Source organism: Ctenopharyngodon idella, chromosome 10 (assembly GCF_019924925.1).
Source record: "Ctenopharyngodon idella isolate HZGC_01 chromosome 10, HZGC01, whole genome shotgun sequence".
In the NCBI taxonomy this organism is placed as follows: Eukaryota; Metazoa; Chordata; class Actinopteri; order Cypriniformes; family Xenocyprididae; genus Ctenopharyngodon; species Ctenopharyngodon idella.
This window is the reverse complement of record NC_067229.1, coordinates 3,393,714-3,410,695: the sequence shown is the minus strand read 5'-3', so window position 1 is coordinate 3,410,695 and position 16,982 is coordinate 3,393,714. Positions and strand designations below refer to the sequence as shown.

Genomic DNA, 16,982 nt, shown 5'->3' with positions numbered 1-16,982 from the left:
AATCCCTTTACGCTAAGGCTTATAAATGTCAAAATCAGCTGCTGGGTCACTGTTTAGTAGTGTGTGTCAGTGACAGTCTGTCACTGCACTGATTTAAACTGCTTATCTCTTTCTTTGTATCAACTCAAATTTGTAGTTTAAATGAACTCAAAATTATAAGGCAACCGGGCTAGACTACTTTAAGTTAAACCAACAAATTATTTTTACATTGTGATAGTCTTTAATCATTTCTGTGCATGATGTTAATAATCCACAATAATACATTTTAATTTAAAAATTACATTTTCAAATGAAAATAACATTTTCTAAAGTATGTCTTCACGTTCCGTTTTCGCTGGAGGAAAACAACTGTGGTGTGATGAGAGGGTAAACGCAGCAAAAACTTTACAGTGGATGGGAAACTGTCTCGTATTGCTTATGACAAAGAACTGCAGATGCAGATATCATAACAATATTGATAAACACACAGATCAGCTTCACACGTCCTCTGCTCCTGCCGATGGTGCCACGCCACTGCAGACTGAGAAACACGCTGAATGACGCTGAGTAAAAAAGACGGAGAGGACCCGAAGCCTGCGCTGTTTTAATATGAGGTTTAAAGGGGACTGAGGCGATCATGAATTACGGAGCTAATCGCATTTTTTAAAGGGAACCCCTGGTATAAAGACTTGTATGGCTTAATATAACATAAATGATGTCTCTTACTGAAATATGTAGTAGAAAACCCATGGAAGATTTACGTTATTTAAAACCATTCTTTTCTCCTCTTATTGCTAGTAAAGCAGTGCTGACTTACATCGCTTCTTTTGTTGCCCATCAACTGAAAATTGCCATTGTATATTATATTCTGAGTTGTGTCGCAGTAAAAATAGCAACAGGGCAGCATCAGTAGCTCACCGAGTGCAACCATTTGACGTCATCGAAGTAGAATTCACTGTGCACCTAAACAAAATGGCGCCCCCATTGTCCAAATATGTCATGTATTTTTTAAATAACGTAAATCTTTCATGGGTTTCTACTACATATTTCAGTAAGATACATCATTTACGTTATATTAAGCCATACGAGTCTTAATACCCGGGGTTCCCTTTAAAGGGAGCTGTGTAGAAAAAGGGTCTAGTGACGCCCCTGGTACCAGCAACATGTGAGAAGTGTCGTTACGCAAGAAAAAGTGAGGGCACGCTTGCTTTTTAGTTAGCAGCTTGCCAAAATGGATGAAAACAAAAGAAATCATCACTTATGCATGATAGACATGATTTTCAGTAAATTATTACTGCATAATTACAACTTGCTTTAAATTGTTGCATTTGCATCACAATGCATATATATTTTTTAATTATTCCCTTTTTTTAAAAAAAAAAATGATTGTGCATCATTAACAGATCAACATGATATGTTCTTCACAAAAAAAGATAAGAATAGTGGAAACTTCTCAGAAATGTTGCTTAACGTAAATGTTGCAAGAGCAACTTCTGTTGAAACAGTTCTTATCTACAGGGTCACAGCATGAATAAAAGATCTCACAGAGAGTATATTTTTGTCAAACATTTTGACAAAAATATACTCTCGGTCCCAGAGGGCCACTGTCCTGCAGAGTTTAATTCCAACTTGCCTCAACACCCCTTCCTGGAAGTTTCTAGTATGCCTAGTAGACCTTGATTAGCTGGTTCAGGTGTGTTTATTGGGGTTGGAGCTAAACTCTACAGAACAGTCACACTCCAGGAACAGGATTGGTTGGAATTTTGGTTGGAATAATCGCAATTTAAAAAAAAAAAAAAAAAATGGTTTAATGCAGGGTTCCAAACATGTACCATTAATGGAAATAATGGTTGAAGACCGTTACAACTGACTTCAGCCACAGTCTTAGATGAAATCAACTGAAGAAAATATTTAATCTCTCAAGATCTCAGCAGAGGAGGATAAAACAACTCCACAAACAGCATTAGCAGCTTCACTTATTACTAACCAGACTGACTTTATTTCTGTCAGACGACTACAGAAGTTCTTATTGAGAATTGAAAGAGATTTAGATGATGTTTGGTTGAAAATGTTTAGTTTGAAGTCACCATTATGGTGATGAGTGTTTTCTTTAGTTGGGCAGTTTGACTCTTGGATTTTGGAAATTAGTTTTTCTCTGGCTGCTGTAATTATGTTTGGTGTGGCAAGAACTGCATGTGATCAGATGATGTTGGTTATGATGATAAAGATATTATCATCATGTAGTGGTCTGATGAACTGATCATATTTAGAATCTATTTTTTGATTATATAGATGTTATATTATTTTCAAATTATTGATTATAATAGTCTGATGATATCTGTCCAGCAGTGTTTTAATGTATGTGCACCAAAAACTTTTAAAGATATACGCAAACAGTGAAGAATCAGAAAGTGAATCTCAAGAACAGTGATGTGCTTCACGTTGCAATGCATTGTGGGTGCATCATAAAAAACTCATCTATGGCCCCCAGAATGCATTGCAGCATTAAGCACATCACCATTGTTGGGATTCATAGATGTTGGAGTTCAAAATGTTTGGTTTACAATGTTTTTTTATCTTTAAAACACTGCTGGTTTTCATATTGTAGAATTACAGGCTTGCTATACTTAATACAAAATGATAACGTATCAATAGATTAGATTCTAGATCAAGTAGCCAACATCATCTGACCACATTTTCTCTTGCTTTTGTTGCCATAACAAACAGTTACAGCAGCCAGAGAAGAACTAATGTTAAAAAGTCATCAAACTGTCCAACTAAAGTAAACAATAAGAACTTCAGTAGATGTATGACAGAAATAAAGTCAATCTGGTTAGTAATAAGTGAATCTGGTAATGCTGTTTGTGGAGTTGTTTAATCCTTCTCTGGTGAGCTCTTGAGAGATTTAATATGCTGCCATGCATTTCACCCCCTTTTTTAATTTTTTTTTTTTTTTTTTTTTTAAACAGTGCAGCACTTATTCCGATGTTGGATTTGGTCAACGCCTTCCTGACATTACATTGACATACTGTGTCTGCTGGGTTATTTTTAGGTAAAACTGTTCCTCATAAAGTGGAAGTTAAATTGTGCAAGTCCTTTCAACCCCAGATGTTTTACAAGAACACACACACCTTAAGACATACAAACGCAAATGCACATTAACCACAAACGTCCAGTGATAAAACACATTTTCATGCACATGTTCTCTACCCAACAGATGAAACCACGTTCCAGATCTAAAAATGAGGCCGTATGTGGTTTGAGTCTTTTGAATGCAATACTGTAAAATACACCAAAAACATCAGTTTGCTGCTAATATCACAAAATTAAATGTGTACTATCATTCTGTTGATGTTATTGCTCAAGTTTTATGTAAAATTTTTATTTGAATTTACACCATCAGAATAATGGCCATCATCTTGTTAAATAATGACATGTAATCTGAATGCATTGTGAAGAAAATGGTGCTAGAACATAAAACTAGAAAACATCCTGCCAAAAATAAATACTAGTGAATGAGACATCTTGAGACAAAACAATGGCACTGACATATATCAAGATGTGATTACCCATATTTTATGGAACATAAGTCATGTTTTTTATCATCTGAGAGGTGCTACCTATAGGCCTGTATGATGAATTAACATCAAGAATGCAAAAGCGCACAAATATGCACACACACACACACACACACACACACACACACACAACATCAGTTCTAGTACTGCTAACTTGACATGTAGCCTGTTCATCATCAAACTAAAATGTAGTCAACCAAACATGGAAAAGTTACACAGCTCAGTCAGTCTTTTGTACAGTATAGTGCTATGCCGGGTTTTACACCAAATCCTGTGATGATCAAACTCAATGGTCTTTGGTGTAACACCAGTCATCATGACAACCTTCCTGTTGCAGTGGTACGTCAAACCCATTTTTGTGCAAGTAAAGGTTGCTTTTTTTATGTGGATATTAAGACATAAATGTAGCACAAATCTATGCTTACATAAAATGTATATATATATATATATATATATATATATATAGGTATATTTATGCTTATATATTATTTTAGCAATTGAATGTTACATTGTGAATATTTGCATAATTTGGGTTCTTCAGATTGCCACACTGGTATACAAAATAATAATTAATTTGATCAGAATAAAACCATTAAACTAGATAAAAAGAGAGAGAGAGAGAAAACATAGTACAATGTAAAACAAATTACACAGATGAAAACAAATATAAATTCTATAAAAATTAAAGACCCAAGTAAGACAACATTCAGAAAACATCTTAAATAGCTTGTATTAGAATACACAATCGATTTCCATTCTGTTGTTGGGAGGAGACTATTAATACTGTATTACTTCATTTTCAGTTTGTGAATTATGTATGAATATGAATTATCCAGCAGAGTCATCCTGTCTGTTCAAGGCTTTAGTTCGCCCATCTTTGTTCCTCCTGCTGGTAACCTTTTCACATATTTTCATTCATTCTGTAGCTTTAAAACATTCTAATTGAAAACTAAAAATATACAACATAATAATAGAAAGTTGTTTGTTTTTAAAGTTAGTTTTAGAAATAACCAGGCTACATAGTTACTGTTTTAGTTTGGCCACAGTGAGGCGCTATATTTGAATTTAAATCTTTGCTTATATTCATATTTACATTTAAAAACTCCAAGTTATGACAATATTTATGATATCTGTTCTGTTTTCTTCTTTAAACCTGATGTGGATCTGATGTCATAAAGCAGAACAGCGACAGTAGCCACACCCACCAGAGCAGAGAGGACCAATCGGATCACAGCTTCAGTAGGACCACAACAGTGGACAGAGGCTGAGGAGTAAAAACATCAAACTGAGATCAGATCAGTCAATAAACACTAATATCAGCGCTGACATCAACTAATATCATCACTGCCGTACCTGAACATGTGTGACAGAGTTGAGTGATGTCCAGATGTTGAGTCTGGTGGCTGATGGGATTGTTCAGCACACAGCTGTAGGTGTTGTTATCCTGATATTCCACCTCCAGAGGTAGAGAGAGACTGATGCTGAGATCAGACACACTGATGCTGGACAATAAACTGTTTCCTTTGTACCAGGAGAGAGTCACATGACTCACATTCAGAGCTGAACACAACAATGAACAATTTGATGATGATGATGATGAACAGTCTCTGCTGATGACAGGAACAGGCAGACGAGCTGGAAAACATGACAGAATAAACAGAAATATGAAGAACAATGCCTATTATTTAGAAAGTAAGATAGTTATAATTATAAGTGGCTGTTGAATGCTTGAATCTGACTGGCTGCCGAACTTTCTAAGGCGTGCAATTACAGAAAAACACACAGCTAAAGTAGTCCCAGGCAGGTCTTGACTGTATTATAGTTCCATATCACTTCACCAAATGATTTCAATTATTTCAAAGTTCCTTACAGCCCAAAACAAATTAAATTAAATTAAAAGCAACATGACATTTCTCACTAGCGAGGTTATAATGGCACTGTTGACAGTTGGCAGCAACTAATCAGAGAGGAGCAAATCTATTGCCAACCCAATAAATACTTTATTATTAAACACTTGTTAGGCGCTTTATTTCAACTTTTCAAATATTTTCTTTATTTTTATTAACTATAAATGCCTTTCCTATCTGATTTGTGATGGGACGAGGGAGAAGAGCGAGTTTGAGCAAAAGGCGGATTCAAACCCGGGTTGATCGCGTCAAAAGCTTCAGGTGCCATACTCCCTACAGCCTACGCCACTGCAAACATTTAACAGAATGCGATGGCTAAATTACAGCCTACATACATTAAATTGGACACCTGTTGGTATTTTAAGCATTAAATGAGGTAAATTCCCTGTTTTAGGTTAACATGACAACTTACCAACGTAAAAATATTTAAGTTCACGCTCCTTCGCTCCCCTGCCGCTGAGAGGCCGCCATCTTGTTTGATTTTTTTCTGAAATCTCCAAGCCGGCCTCATGATCGACTGCTAGCATTCTGATTAGAGGATCTCAAAAAATTGCCCACGACCGATCTAAAGTATCCAAATATACATTTGTTGCCCATTCTCAATGGGAAAGTGCCCAAGCAACATTGCTCGGCAACATAGCTTAAAAAGTTGCCCCGTGTATCATCACCTTAACAGTTTCGCTATTAGTAGAGACACTGCCGAACACTGTTGAGAGATGCACAGACTCAGGTAATCCACATATGCTTAATAACTGCATTGATAACTAATAGTATGCTATCCGATAGCATCAATAAATAGAAAACAAAGTAACTTGCATTAATTATTTGAAAAAGTAACTCAGATGTTTTGTTGTAAATTTAAAAGTAATGGATTACTTTACTAGTTACTTGAAAAAAGTAATCTGATTGCGTAACTTGCGTTACTAATGTGTTACCCCCAACACTGGTGGTAACCATAATATAAGCGTATATTTTCAACAGACCGTCATCAATTATTCCTTACTTACATAACCTCAATACTCACCATAGACAGAAACATTGAATGTGTTTGATGACAGTTTCGCTCCCCTTATCTCTAGTTGATAAACTCCAGCATGTTCAGTTGTGATGTTTGTGATGGTCAGAGATCCAGTTTGATCGTCCAGCTTCAGTCTGTCTCTGAATCTCCCATCAGGAACAACAGATGTGGAGAAGCTTCCACCAATGATTTCAGCTATGAGAGAGTTTTCAGCTCCAAATTTCCACAGTATCTCGTCGTCTTTATGTATTTCAGTAACATCAGAGTTTAGAGTGACAGAATCTCCCTCCATCACTGACACTGAATCACCAAACACACCTGGAGAACATGATTTTACACAGATTAAGGTTTTCAAAGCCTTAAGTCAGTTGCAATTTATAATGTATAAATGTGAAGAACATCCAGACAAATTTTTTTGCATTACTTTAGTTGTCCGATTGCTGCAATTTCCTTCTTTCTTAACTTTGGTATTTTCTTAAAATATATAGGCTATATATACATATTTCACAGATTGCTTCAGATGAATTTGATTTTATTAATTAGTGAAGAACTGCAAATGAAAGTCATCACAGCCTGTTATGACATTAAGCCATAAAAATAAATTAACTTACCAGTCAGACGGCACCAGCACAAACAGAACAGAACGAACATGTGAAACATTTTCTTCAGCGGTTCAGTGAGACTATCTGCTAAAATAAACTGATTTCAGCGGAACTATTAATCGGGTGTGTGTGACTCCTCCCACAACAGTTTGAAGACCCTCCTAGTTCACACACACACACACACACACACACACACACACACACACACACACACACAAAACAGTTTCCCATCTCACATTATAAAATAGATATCCCAAAGATAAAAGGAGGTAACTTTTAAAAATGATTAGAAGAATACCCTGTTAAAACGGATTCTAATCTCACCATTAAAGAAAATTCTATTAAATATTTTTAATATTTTATTCTATACTTTCCACAAAATGACAGTCTTATTTTTATGGTAACTTTGTTTTTTGGGAGATTCTTTCTTGAAATGGTCGGAAAGTAAACCTAATTTTGAATTATTTAATTACGTTATTCTGAGATGGTAAAACTAGGCTATGTAAAAATAATTAAAGCAAAAAGTAAAAAAAAAAATAGTTAAAATCTTTAATTTATATAAGCTAACACATAATGTTTATGGAAACTGCTGGTCATAAACTTTGTATATTTCTTTGAATGTTTTATAATGGCATTTTTCTCAACTTTTTACTGTTGAGTAGTTTGTATTTTGAAGTTAAAAAGAAAGTTTTCCAACAATGACTCCTTCCGTTTCTGAAAAAGTGAAACGGCTCCACGGCGGCTATTGTTGCAGACATGCTGAAAAATAAGGTTATTGTTTGTGTGTTCGCAGTGTTTGCACTCATCGTTCACGGTAAGACACTTACTTGTTGTTACAATTCATCTTCCTGTCAACGATAAAAAAAAAACAATGACTAAATAGTTTTAGGCACATTTATCTGGAGAACTGGCTCACACCACTATGCGCTGAATATGTAACCCTTCCGATCCTCTCTCCGCTCCGAGCGGGATTCGATCCAGCGTCTCCGGCCTGTAATGCGGGTTGTGTGGGATCATGCGTATAGGCTACGCTGAAGACAACAATCGTTACAAATGGATCTTAAAGTATAATTTCCAATGTCTCTAAACTAGCTGTACAACTAGGGTGAACGAACGTCCTCTTTTTCCGTCCTGACTTGGATTTCTAAATTCCCTAAAATGTCTGTTTTGGCTTATTTTCCTATTGTATTCCTATTGTTGATGGTAATGACTGAAAAGTAGAGTAACGTACTGGATTTGTTATATTCACGGCAAAGTTCTTTTAGTTCTTCGCTTAGGGGTAAAAAAAAAAAAAAAAAAAAAAAAAAAAAAAAAAAAGAATATGTGGTTGCTAAGATATGTCAGTTATGTGCTACGCGCTTCTTGTCAACAACAAATTAAACACAACAAAATGAGAAAACAGCAAGCAAACAACTGATACTTATTGTGTTTAAAGAAGAATGTCGGAAGAAGAAATAATACTGAAATTAATATATCTTGTTTCCCTCTATCAAATTAACTGCATAACAACACATCTCTCTGAGTGGCAAAACAAAAAATTACATCCAAAGTTTACATCATGTCTATAATTTAAAGGTGCTTTGTGTAAGAATGACAGCTAGTGGTTGAAATGGGTACTGCAGTCCAAATTCAAAATATTGTTTGCCCCGCCCCCTCCTCCTCAGACTCGACGCTCACGCAGGTTGCCAGTGTGGAGACAGGAGGAGACTTGCACACTGTAAGATAATTAGTCGATTTATTGATTTATGATGACTTGATATCGCGTTTTAATATGCTCCCGATCATATAGATTTTTAGATGGATGCTGAGGCTTTTTAGGTCGGGTAGAATCTGCGATCTCTGACCCAGTTTGTTTGCTGGCTTCCATGGCTGCAATTCGATGCATGTGTTTTCCGCCAACTGGCAACCTGGGGTGGCGAAGTACTATTCGGCACAGACCAAAACAAAAACAGAAATTCCGACACGGAACGCAAATTTGAAAGTAAAATAACTGGCTGTAGCAATGAGTTTTCAGAGAAACAAGTATGTGAACTTAGCATGTTTAATAAATATCTGCAAACATATTATGGTATTTTTATGCTTTAGTACAGTCAAAAACTTACATAGAGCACCTTTAGGAATGGTTAAAGTGTATATATATATATATATATATATATATATATATATATTCCATTATATGTTGGAAATGTATGTCACGCCCACTGTAGCAGGGTTGCCAGGTCTGTGCAACAAAATTAGCCCAAAAATTGCCAAATGCAATTTTCTCAGTCAGGTGACCAAATTATCCACTGAATTTGTACATCTGGGGTGCATTTCCCAAAAGCATCGTTAGCCAACTAACATCGCAAGTTCCGTCGTTGCTAACATAGTTTAACGATTTGGTGTTTCGCGAAACCATAGTTCAAACGAACATTCACAAACTGCATCGCAAACTTGTGTGGTTGGAACGACAGCTCTCCAGCTGTGTTAGTTTCTTAAAAGCATAGTTTCTAGCATTAGTTCGATCTCAAACTGATTCATTTAAACAATTATCCACCACCTGTGTGACGTCATTCACCAACGTGGCTAAACGACAGGTTTGCGACAATACGGTTTCGGGAAACAGTTGTGACTAGCTAGTTGATTTGTTCAAGATGCATCGTACTATAGTAGTAAAGCAGCGAGTTACGTCGTTGTACGGGAAATGCACCCCTGGGCGGTGTTTTGGGGGTGTTGGAGCGCCAAAAAAACTATGTACGGAGGTGGAAATCAACCTGCAGACAAAAAAAAATAAACCCTTGGAAACAAATTAAAAGTAGCCCAATTCCGTGGGAAAACACCGACTTGGCAACACTGCAATGGAGCCTCATCAATAGGGCACACATGTGCTGATACCTCTGAAGTAAACTGACCCTGGAACAGAACCTGAGAGTACTGAGAGTACCTGTAGAGAGAACATCAATAGAAAAACAAAGATTAAGCATTTCAGAGAATAAAGAGGACGTGTGGTCAACCTATATAATACTGACCCATGCGGGTCCTACAAATGCATGCAAAACTGAAGGCATTGAAAAATAAAAGCAGTATTTTGAATACAAACACAAAACGGTATTAAGTCGTAATTTGGTGGAAAATTGTAGTATGTAATTGTAGTATTTTTCCATGGCTTTGTAGGGATAGTATTCATCAGGGCTCTGTAAAAATATCCAATCACTTGTATAATGCATATACTGTACCTGATGTGTGAAAGTTTTATTTCTGCTGTTTGTTTCCATGTGTTACATTATGAATTCAGACATTTCTCTAACCACAACCTATATGATCTATAGAAAAAAAAAACATTCACAGTTCTTTCCTCTTGTTTTTTTTTTCTTTTTTCTATTGTCCTTCGATCTAAAAAGAGATTTATAATTAACTGTTCATTTCTTCTCCAGGCAAGTCTGATGGCACAGATGAAGTGTCAGTGTCTGTGATAGAGGGAGATTCAGTCACTTTATACACTAATATTACAAGAAACAAACAAGACAGAATTAAATGGTATTTCAATAACAGTCGCATCACTCACATTGATGAAAATCAGACTAATATCTGTACAGATGAATGGTGTAAAGAGATATTCAGAGACAAACTGAAAGTGGACAATCGCACAGGAGATCTCACCATCACAAACATCAGAAACACAAATTCTGGAGTTTATCAGCTGAAGTTCAGCAGAAGAAGTGGAAATATCTTCAGTGTTTCTGTTAGTGGTGAGTCATTAATGAATGATTAAAAGAAGGTTATATGTGTTTCAATCACATCAATGTATTTATTATACAGTGCTCAGCGTAGATGAGTACACCCCCTTTTAAAAGTAACATTGTAAACATTGAACACAAAAACAATTTCCAAAATGTTGACAAGACTAAGTTTAATAACATCTGTTTAACTTATAACATGAAAGTAAGGTTAATAATATAACTTAGATTACACATTTTTCAATTTTACTCAAATTAGGGTGATGCAAAAATGAGTACACCCCACAACAAAAACTACTACATCTAGTACTTTGTATGATTTTTAATGACAGCACCAAGTCTTCTAGGCATGGAATGAACAAGTTGGCGACATTTTGCAACATCTATCTTTTTCCATTCTTCAAGAATGACCTCTTTTAGAAACTGGATGCTGGATGGAGAGTGATGCTCAACTTGTCTCTTCAGAATTCCCCATAGGTGTTCGATTGGGTTCAGATCAGGAGCCACTGAATCACTTTCACCCTGTTCTTCTTCAGAAATCCAACAGTGGCCTTAGATGTGTGTTTAGGATCATTGTCATGTTGGAAAAGTGCACGACGACCAAGGGCATGGAGTGATGGTAGCATCTTCTCTTTCAGTATAGAGCAGTACATCTGTGAATTCATGATGCCATCAATGAAATGCAGCTCCCCGACACCAGCAGCACTCATGCAGCCACACATAAGGACACTGACACCACCATGTTTCACTGTAGGCACCATGCATTTTTCTTTGTATTCCTCACCTTTGCGACGCCATACAGTTTTGAAGTCATCAGTTCCAAAAACACTACTACTCCAGAGTATAGAGTCCCAGTAGTCTTCATCTTTGTCAGCATGGGCCCTGGCAAACTCTAGGCGGGCTTTTTTGTGCCTGGGCTTTAGGAGAGGCTTCTTTCATGGACGGCACCCATGCATGCCATTCATGTATAATGAATAATTAGACTCACCTGTGGTTGAATTCTTGTTAAATTAGACATTTGTAGTCTAAAATTTAGCTTTTCTCCAGAGACTTTCAATGGGGTGTACTCATTTATGCATACCCCTAATTTGAGTAAAACTGAAAATTTTGTTCTCAAAGTTATATTATTAACCTTACTTTCATGTTATAAGTTAAACAGATGTTATATAAAACTTAGTCTTGTCAACATTTTGGAAATTGTTTTTGTGTTCATTGAGATATTGTTTAAAATGTTACTTTTCAAAGGGGTGTACTCATTTACGCTGAGCAATGTAACAGTAAATCAATTTATTATGTCATCCTTATCATTTTCTTTTAGTTCACTAGATTCCAAAATGTATAGAATTAGTTGTAAAATAAATACATATGGATAAACGTTGCTTTACAGACTTGACAGTCAAGAAAATAATTTTGTAGATTTGTCTCATATTGTTGGTTTGTGTTTCAGGTGTTTCTGCTGCTGAAGGAGATCAAGTGACTTTCTCAGTGAAGAAGGGAGAATCTGTCACTTTAGAGACTCCTGTAGGAAAAAAACCATTTGATGTGATGACGTGGTATTTTAATGACATTCTCATGGCTGAAATCAGTGGAGATCAGAGTAAGATCTGTACAGATGATCAGTGTAAAGAGAGATTCAGAGACAGACTGAAGGTGAATCAGACTGGATCTCTGACCATCATGGACACCAGAAACACAGACTCTGGAGAATATAAAGTAGAGATCACCATCAGCAACAGCTTCAGCATCATTAGGAGCTTCAGTGTTACTGTCACTGGTGAGTCTTATTTAGTCATATGGAAGGAAAATCACTCGCACAGTGTAATATAAAGAAAAATGGTATTGTTACATCTATTTTATTTTATTTGACTACTTGGTGCTGAAGCAACAGTACTTTTGACATCACTGTATGAAATGTGATCTACACTGTAAAAAAACTGCCAGGAATTTACAGGATTAAATGCACAATATGTAATTTTTCGCCGCTAGAGGTCGCTTATTCAAAACAGAGGCATAACTTGATGACGCCGAAATTGAGCGTGGAATCATGGGAGATGTGGTCTTCACCTCACAGCCGGTGGAAAAGAATCGGGACGGGACTTGGGCAGAAATCATGTTCATGGATGAGATTAATAACGTTACTGTAGTATGAAGCAGAGCGGGAGCGATTGCTAATGAGAGACAAACGCGACACACAGCTTGACAGCAGATGAACTATTATTATGCCACAGTTGCCGCTTCCACTTCTTCCGGTCAAGCGTATGTGGGGAAAATCAGTGCTGTTTTATCATATTAGATACATTTGAGTATGTTGAAAAAGATGTTATAACGTTACTCTGAGCGTTCACTCGGCGGCTGCTATGAGACTGTGAGACACTTGAAACGGCGCTGGATCTCGTGCCGGAGATGACTCGCGTTCAGCGGGGGAACTGCTAACTTCAGACCGCTGCCTGCGTTTTTAAATAAAATCATAAAATTTTATGCAAGACATCAGGCGTTTCCATCACGTAAATGATATACAGTACACAAACCTGTATATAAAACATTTACAAACCTGTATTTTACAGAAGACATGCACCAATTTGACAGAGATGCACTGCTCTCTCCTGAAGAGGGCGCAAACAGCCCGCGATAAATAACTCAACCCCTGAGTTGTTACGTCTGACCCAGGATCTGGGTAAAACAAAAACTACCCAAACACTGGAAAAAGAACCCAAAAAACCCAGCACTTGGGTAGAAAAAATAACCCAAGATTTTTAGAGTAAATGCTGGATGGCTTGTGTTGATAAATGGCATGCAATTAATTTTAAAACATTGTGTGATGGAGAAAATGCTGTATTACTGTTACTAAAAATAAAGCTGCGTCTGATTATGCTATGTAAGCTACTTGGTGAAAACATGCATCAAGAAAACGAGATTCAAACAAATCAAGAAAACTAGATTTAAACATTAAGAATAAACATGTTGCGCTATATAACAATAATTAGATTTCTGTCTATAAATGTATCCAAACAGTTGCTCACCTGTCTAATAAAAAGTAAAATATTAAAGCGTCTTTGGTGTTTCCATGGTTTCTACAAAATAAAACCGGATATAATGCAGGTATGATGTCACTAATATGCGACGCACGGAAACACGGTCCGTTTCCTGGTTAAACTTGTTTATTTCTCTAGATTTAAACATTCTTGGAAACATCTGTTCCAGTGGTTTTTGGATATTTTACTCCAAAAATCTTACATATTGTGCCTTTAAAGAGTATTATTATTTTACAATAAATTACTGTAGTCAGAAATTTACAGTGAAATGTATGCATGTTGGGTCATTTTCTTATGAATTACTGTTAATCAACAGCAAAATGATGCTGACATCACAGTAATATACTGCTCTTGTTTTACTGAGAATTCACATGATAAAGTTGTCTTTATCCATGCCACTGTAAGGAATGATATTGTTTAGTACTGTAATTGTTTTGAAGTAAAGTCAGAAGTGTGACAAATGAAAACATTTGTTAAAACAAAGACAAGCTAGAATATAAAATAAGCCAATTGGCTGATTTTAAATCTTTCGAACTTTACTATTTTTAGCGTTATTTCAGCATGAAGATCATAGTTGTTTGTAGATGGATATTTCACAATATTAAAGCAGCTGCTGAGATTTATCTTTGAAAGATGCGACATCATTTTGCAACACAATTTTTTTGTATTATAAGCAACACCTAATAATGCATCAATACTCAACATACAAAACAACGAGGACACTAAACAAATAATAATAATAAAAAGATAAATTCTGAACATTACGTAATAAACAAAACAAACTGCTAAAAGTGAACCAAAAATAAGTTCAGCAGCTCAGATAAAACTAACAAGAATCTCCACAGCATAATCTATTCCTGCCGCACTGCATGCTGGGTACCTTCATAGTACATATGCACTGTAGAAATACAGTATGATATTGTTTGTTTACAGTCATTTTTGAGAGTGCAGTTATACAAGAGAAGTCCTACTGTGAAAGTCATGCAATTATTAACCTGGAATATACTGTAATTTCACACTAACATTTTTAACAGTGCAAACTGAATCAGATTCACATGTACTCACTCAGGCCTTCTGATATCTTTGATAGTGATTGTTATAGATCAATCTGACTCTTTTGTTCCGGATCCAGGTCTGTCTCCAGCTGCTGTAGCAGGAATAAGTTTTGCTGCAGTTTTTGGTGCTCTGCTGGTGGGTGCAGCTGCTGCTGGTGGGATATACTATCACTACAAGAGCTCCAGAAATGGTAAGTATGTCCTACAGATAATATAACGAGAGAAAACCTCTTTATTGTGCAACATTTATATTTAATTGTGTGTGTGATTTTTTTTTTTTTCGAAGTAGACAAGGACAACAATATGCACAGAGTTCCATATGAAGTCCTAGAAAATGGTAAGATGCGTGTCTTTGTAGAAAACTGACTCTCCATCACAAGATATGTTTTATTGCACCTGCACTGAAAAAAAAAATCATCCGAATGGGAAGTAAACATTTCAAACAGTGTCTTATTCTCTGATAGATGACATATTATTCATTTCTCATTCTTTACCTTCTGTGATTTGTTGATTTATTACAGATGGATAAAAACATAATGATTGGAGAGGATTCCAATATCGACGTGAATGTACCACAACATTATTTCCATTGAAGTGAATAGGCAAACCATATTTTTACTTTTATAAGTCTTTTAAAGTCTCAAATGGCTTGTTTTTATGCTCCAACTTGATGAATTCCATTGCAGGTCACATGATAGAGCACTTACCCATTATGGAAATAGTAAATCATCCATTACTGGAAGCATAGATAATGTGATCATCTATGGCTCTGTTTCCACCTGGTACTGGGTTTTGTTCAGTCGGATCACAAGCAGACAAGGGAGACACATTCCCGTTTAGACCCCATCTCTTTTGTCCACTTTCAACCACTTCTGTCCTGATTTCTTCGAGGGGAGGGTTTATAGGTGGGTAAATGTAAGGGTCTTTCGATCTAATGGACAAAATAAGCTCGTGCAATTTACATATGAACACACAGAAAAACATACAGAGAGCAGCAGCTTTTGTTTCTGCTCTGAGAGTTGTAAGACTGGCCGAACGCTGTGAGTGTGTGTTAGAAATCAGGAATGGTGAGAGAACGTTGTGCTGGGTACATTTTTCATCTTCAAACCAAACTTGAGCTTTCAGCTGACAAATTTTAAATCCCGTCTGGCTAGCGCGCTTCCCATAATGTTTACACATTAAGTCAGTAGGCGGAGAGTAGACGGTCTTTTGTGGCTGTTCGAAACATCATTCGACCACATGAGCATTTACACTATGAAAGCAATCCAGTCAAATGCGTTTTCAACTACCTCTGGAAGTGGTCGAAAGTGACAAGCTCAAAATGTTTTAGACGTGTCCACCTGTGATCCGATTGACCAAAACGCTTCTTAATGCCAGGTGGAAACAGGGTCTATGTGTCCTAAATTATGTGTTTTAATGATTTGATAGTTGCAGCGTATAAACCTGGAGTGCATTTATTCTTTTAGCATGTGCATTGATACAAAGTGACAAATAAGGACCATCACAAGCAATTTATCGTAGTTATTGTTTGCCTTCTGCTGTTTCATTTTTTTCTACTTTATATTTACGTCACAAATAATCTACTTGTAGCATTCAACCTTCTTGCTAATCTTTTGCAACACTGCTTTGCAATTATTAGGAAGATGAACTCAGTATTCAATGGTGTATAAACCTTTAAGACTGACCAGCCATGAGCTCTCAGGTTATTAGTCAATGCTTCTATTGAAGCCACTTTAATTATCAGTAACAAAATGTATTTTACTAACACAATCACTGTGAATTACTACACTACCCATGTTATATTGATATTTTCCACTCACAATGCATCATGGGCTTCATTTTCTTTTAAAAGGCAAGCACCAAGTCTTATACCTTTGCTTCTGTGTTTACGTCAGAACGGCGGCTCATTATTGGCCGGCTTCTGCGTCAGCATTACACGCATACGTCGTGCTGCTCACATGTACTAATGTAATTAATGACAGAATTTTCATTTTTGGGTGAAGCTGACAAATATATAAATACATAAATAAATATACAAAGACATGTAAACAAATAAATAAATAAGTGTTAATACTTTTATTCACGTATTTTTGTA

At 36.2% G+C, this 16,982-nt stretch overlaps 2 protein-coding genes across 3 annotated transcripts; one reads left to right on the top strand and one right to left on the bottom strand.

Moving 5' to 3' along the window:
* Positions 1 to 3,331: 3,331 nt before the first annotated feature.
* On the bottom strand, positions 3,332 to 7,235 carry LOC127519863 (natural killer cell receptor 2B4-like). Its single transcript, XM_051907528.1, has 4 exons — positions 7,094 to 7,235; positions 6,489 to 6,800; positions 4,911 to 5,192; positions 3,332 to 4,821 (listed from the first exon to the last, which is right to left on the bottom strand). The coding sequence occupies exons 1-4, from the start codon at positions 7,140 to 7,142 to the stop codon at positions 4,679 to 4,681; spliced, it is 786 nt and encodes a 261-aa protein (XP_051763488.1). The 5' UTR covers positions 7,143 to 7,235; the 3' UTR covers positions 3,332 to 4,678.
* A 100-nt stretch (positions 7,236 to 7,335) lies between these two features.
* On the top strand, positions 7,336 to 16,970 carry LOC127519835 (uncharacterized). Of its 2 annotated transcripts, none has more exons than XM_051907481.1 (6): positions 7,336 to 7,898; positions 10,498 to 10,812; positions 12,248 to 12,574; positions 14,965 to 15,078; positions 15,177 to 15,224; positions 15,409 to 16,970. In XM_051907481.1, exons 1-6 carry the CDS (start codon positions 7,841 to 7,843, stop codon positions 15,414 to 15,416), a joined length of 870 nt encoding a protein of 289 aa, XP_051763441.1. In that variant the 5' UTR covers positions 7,336 to 7,840; the 3' UTR covers positions 15,417 to 16,970. The 2 variants fall into 2 exon arrangements, with proteins under 2 accessions (XP_051763441.1, XP_051763440.1); XM_051907480.1 differs by having other exon boundaries at positions 15,174 to 15,224.
* The last annotated feature ends 12 nt before the right edge of the window (positions 16,971 to 16,982 follow it).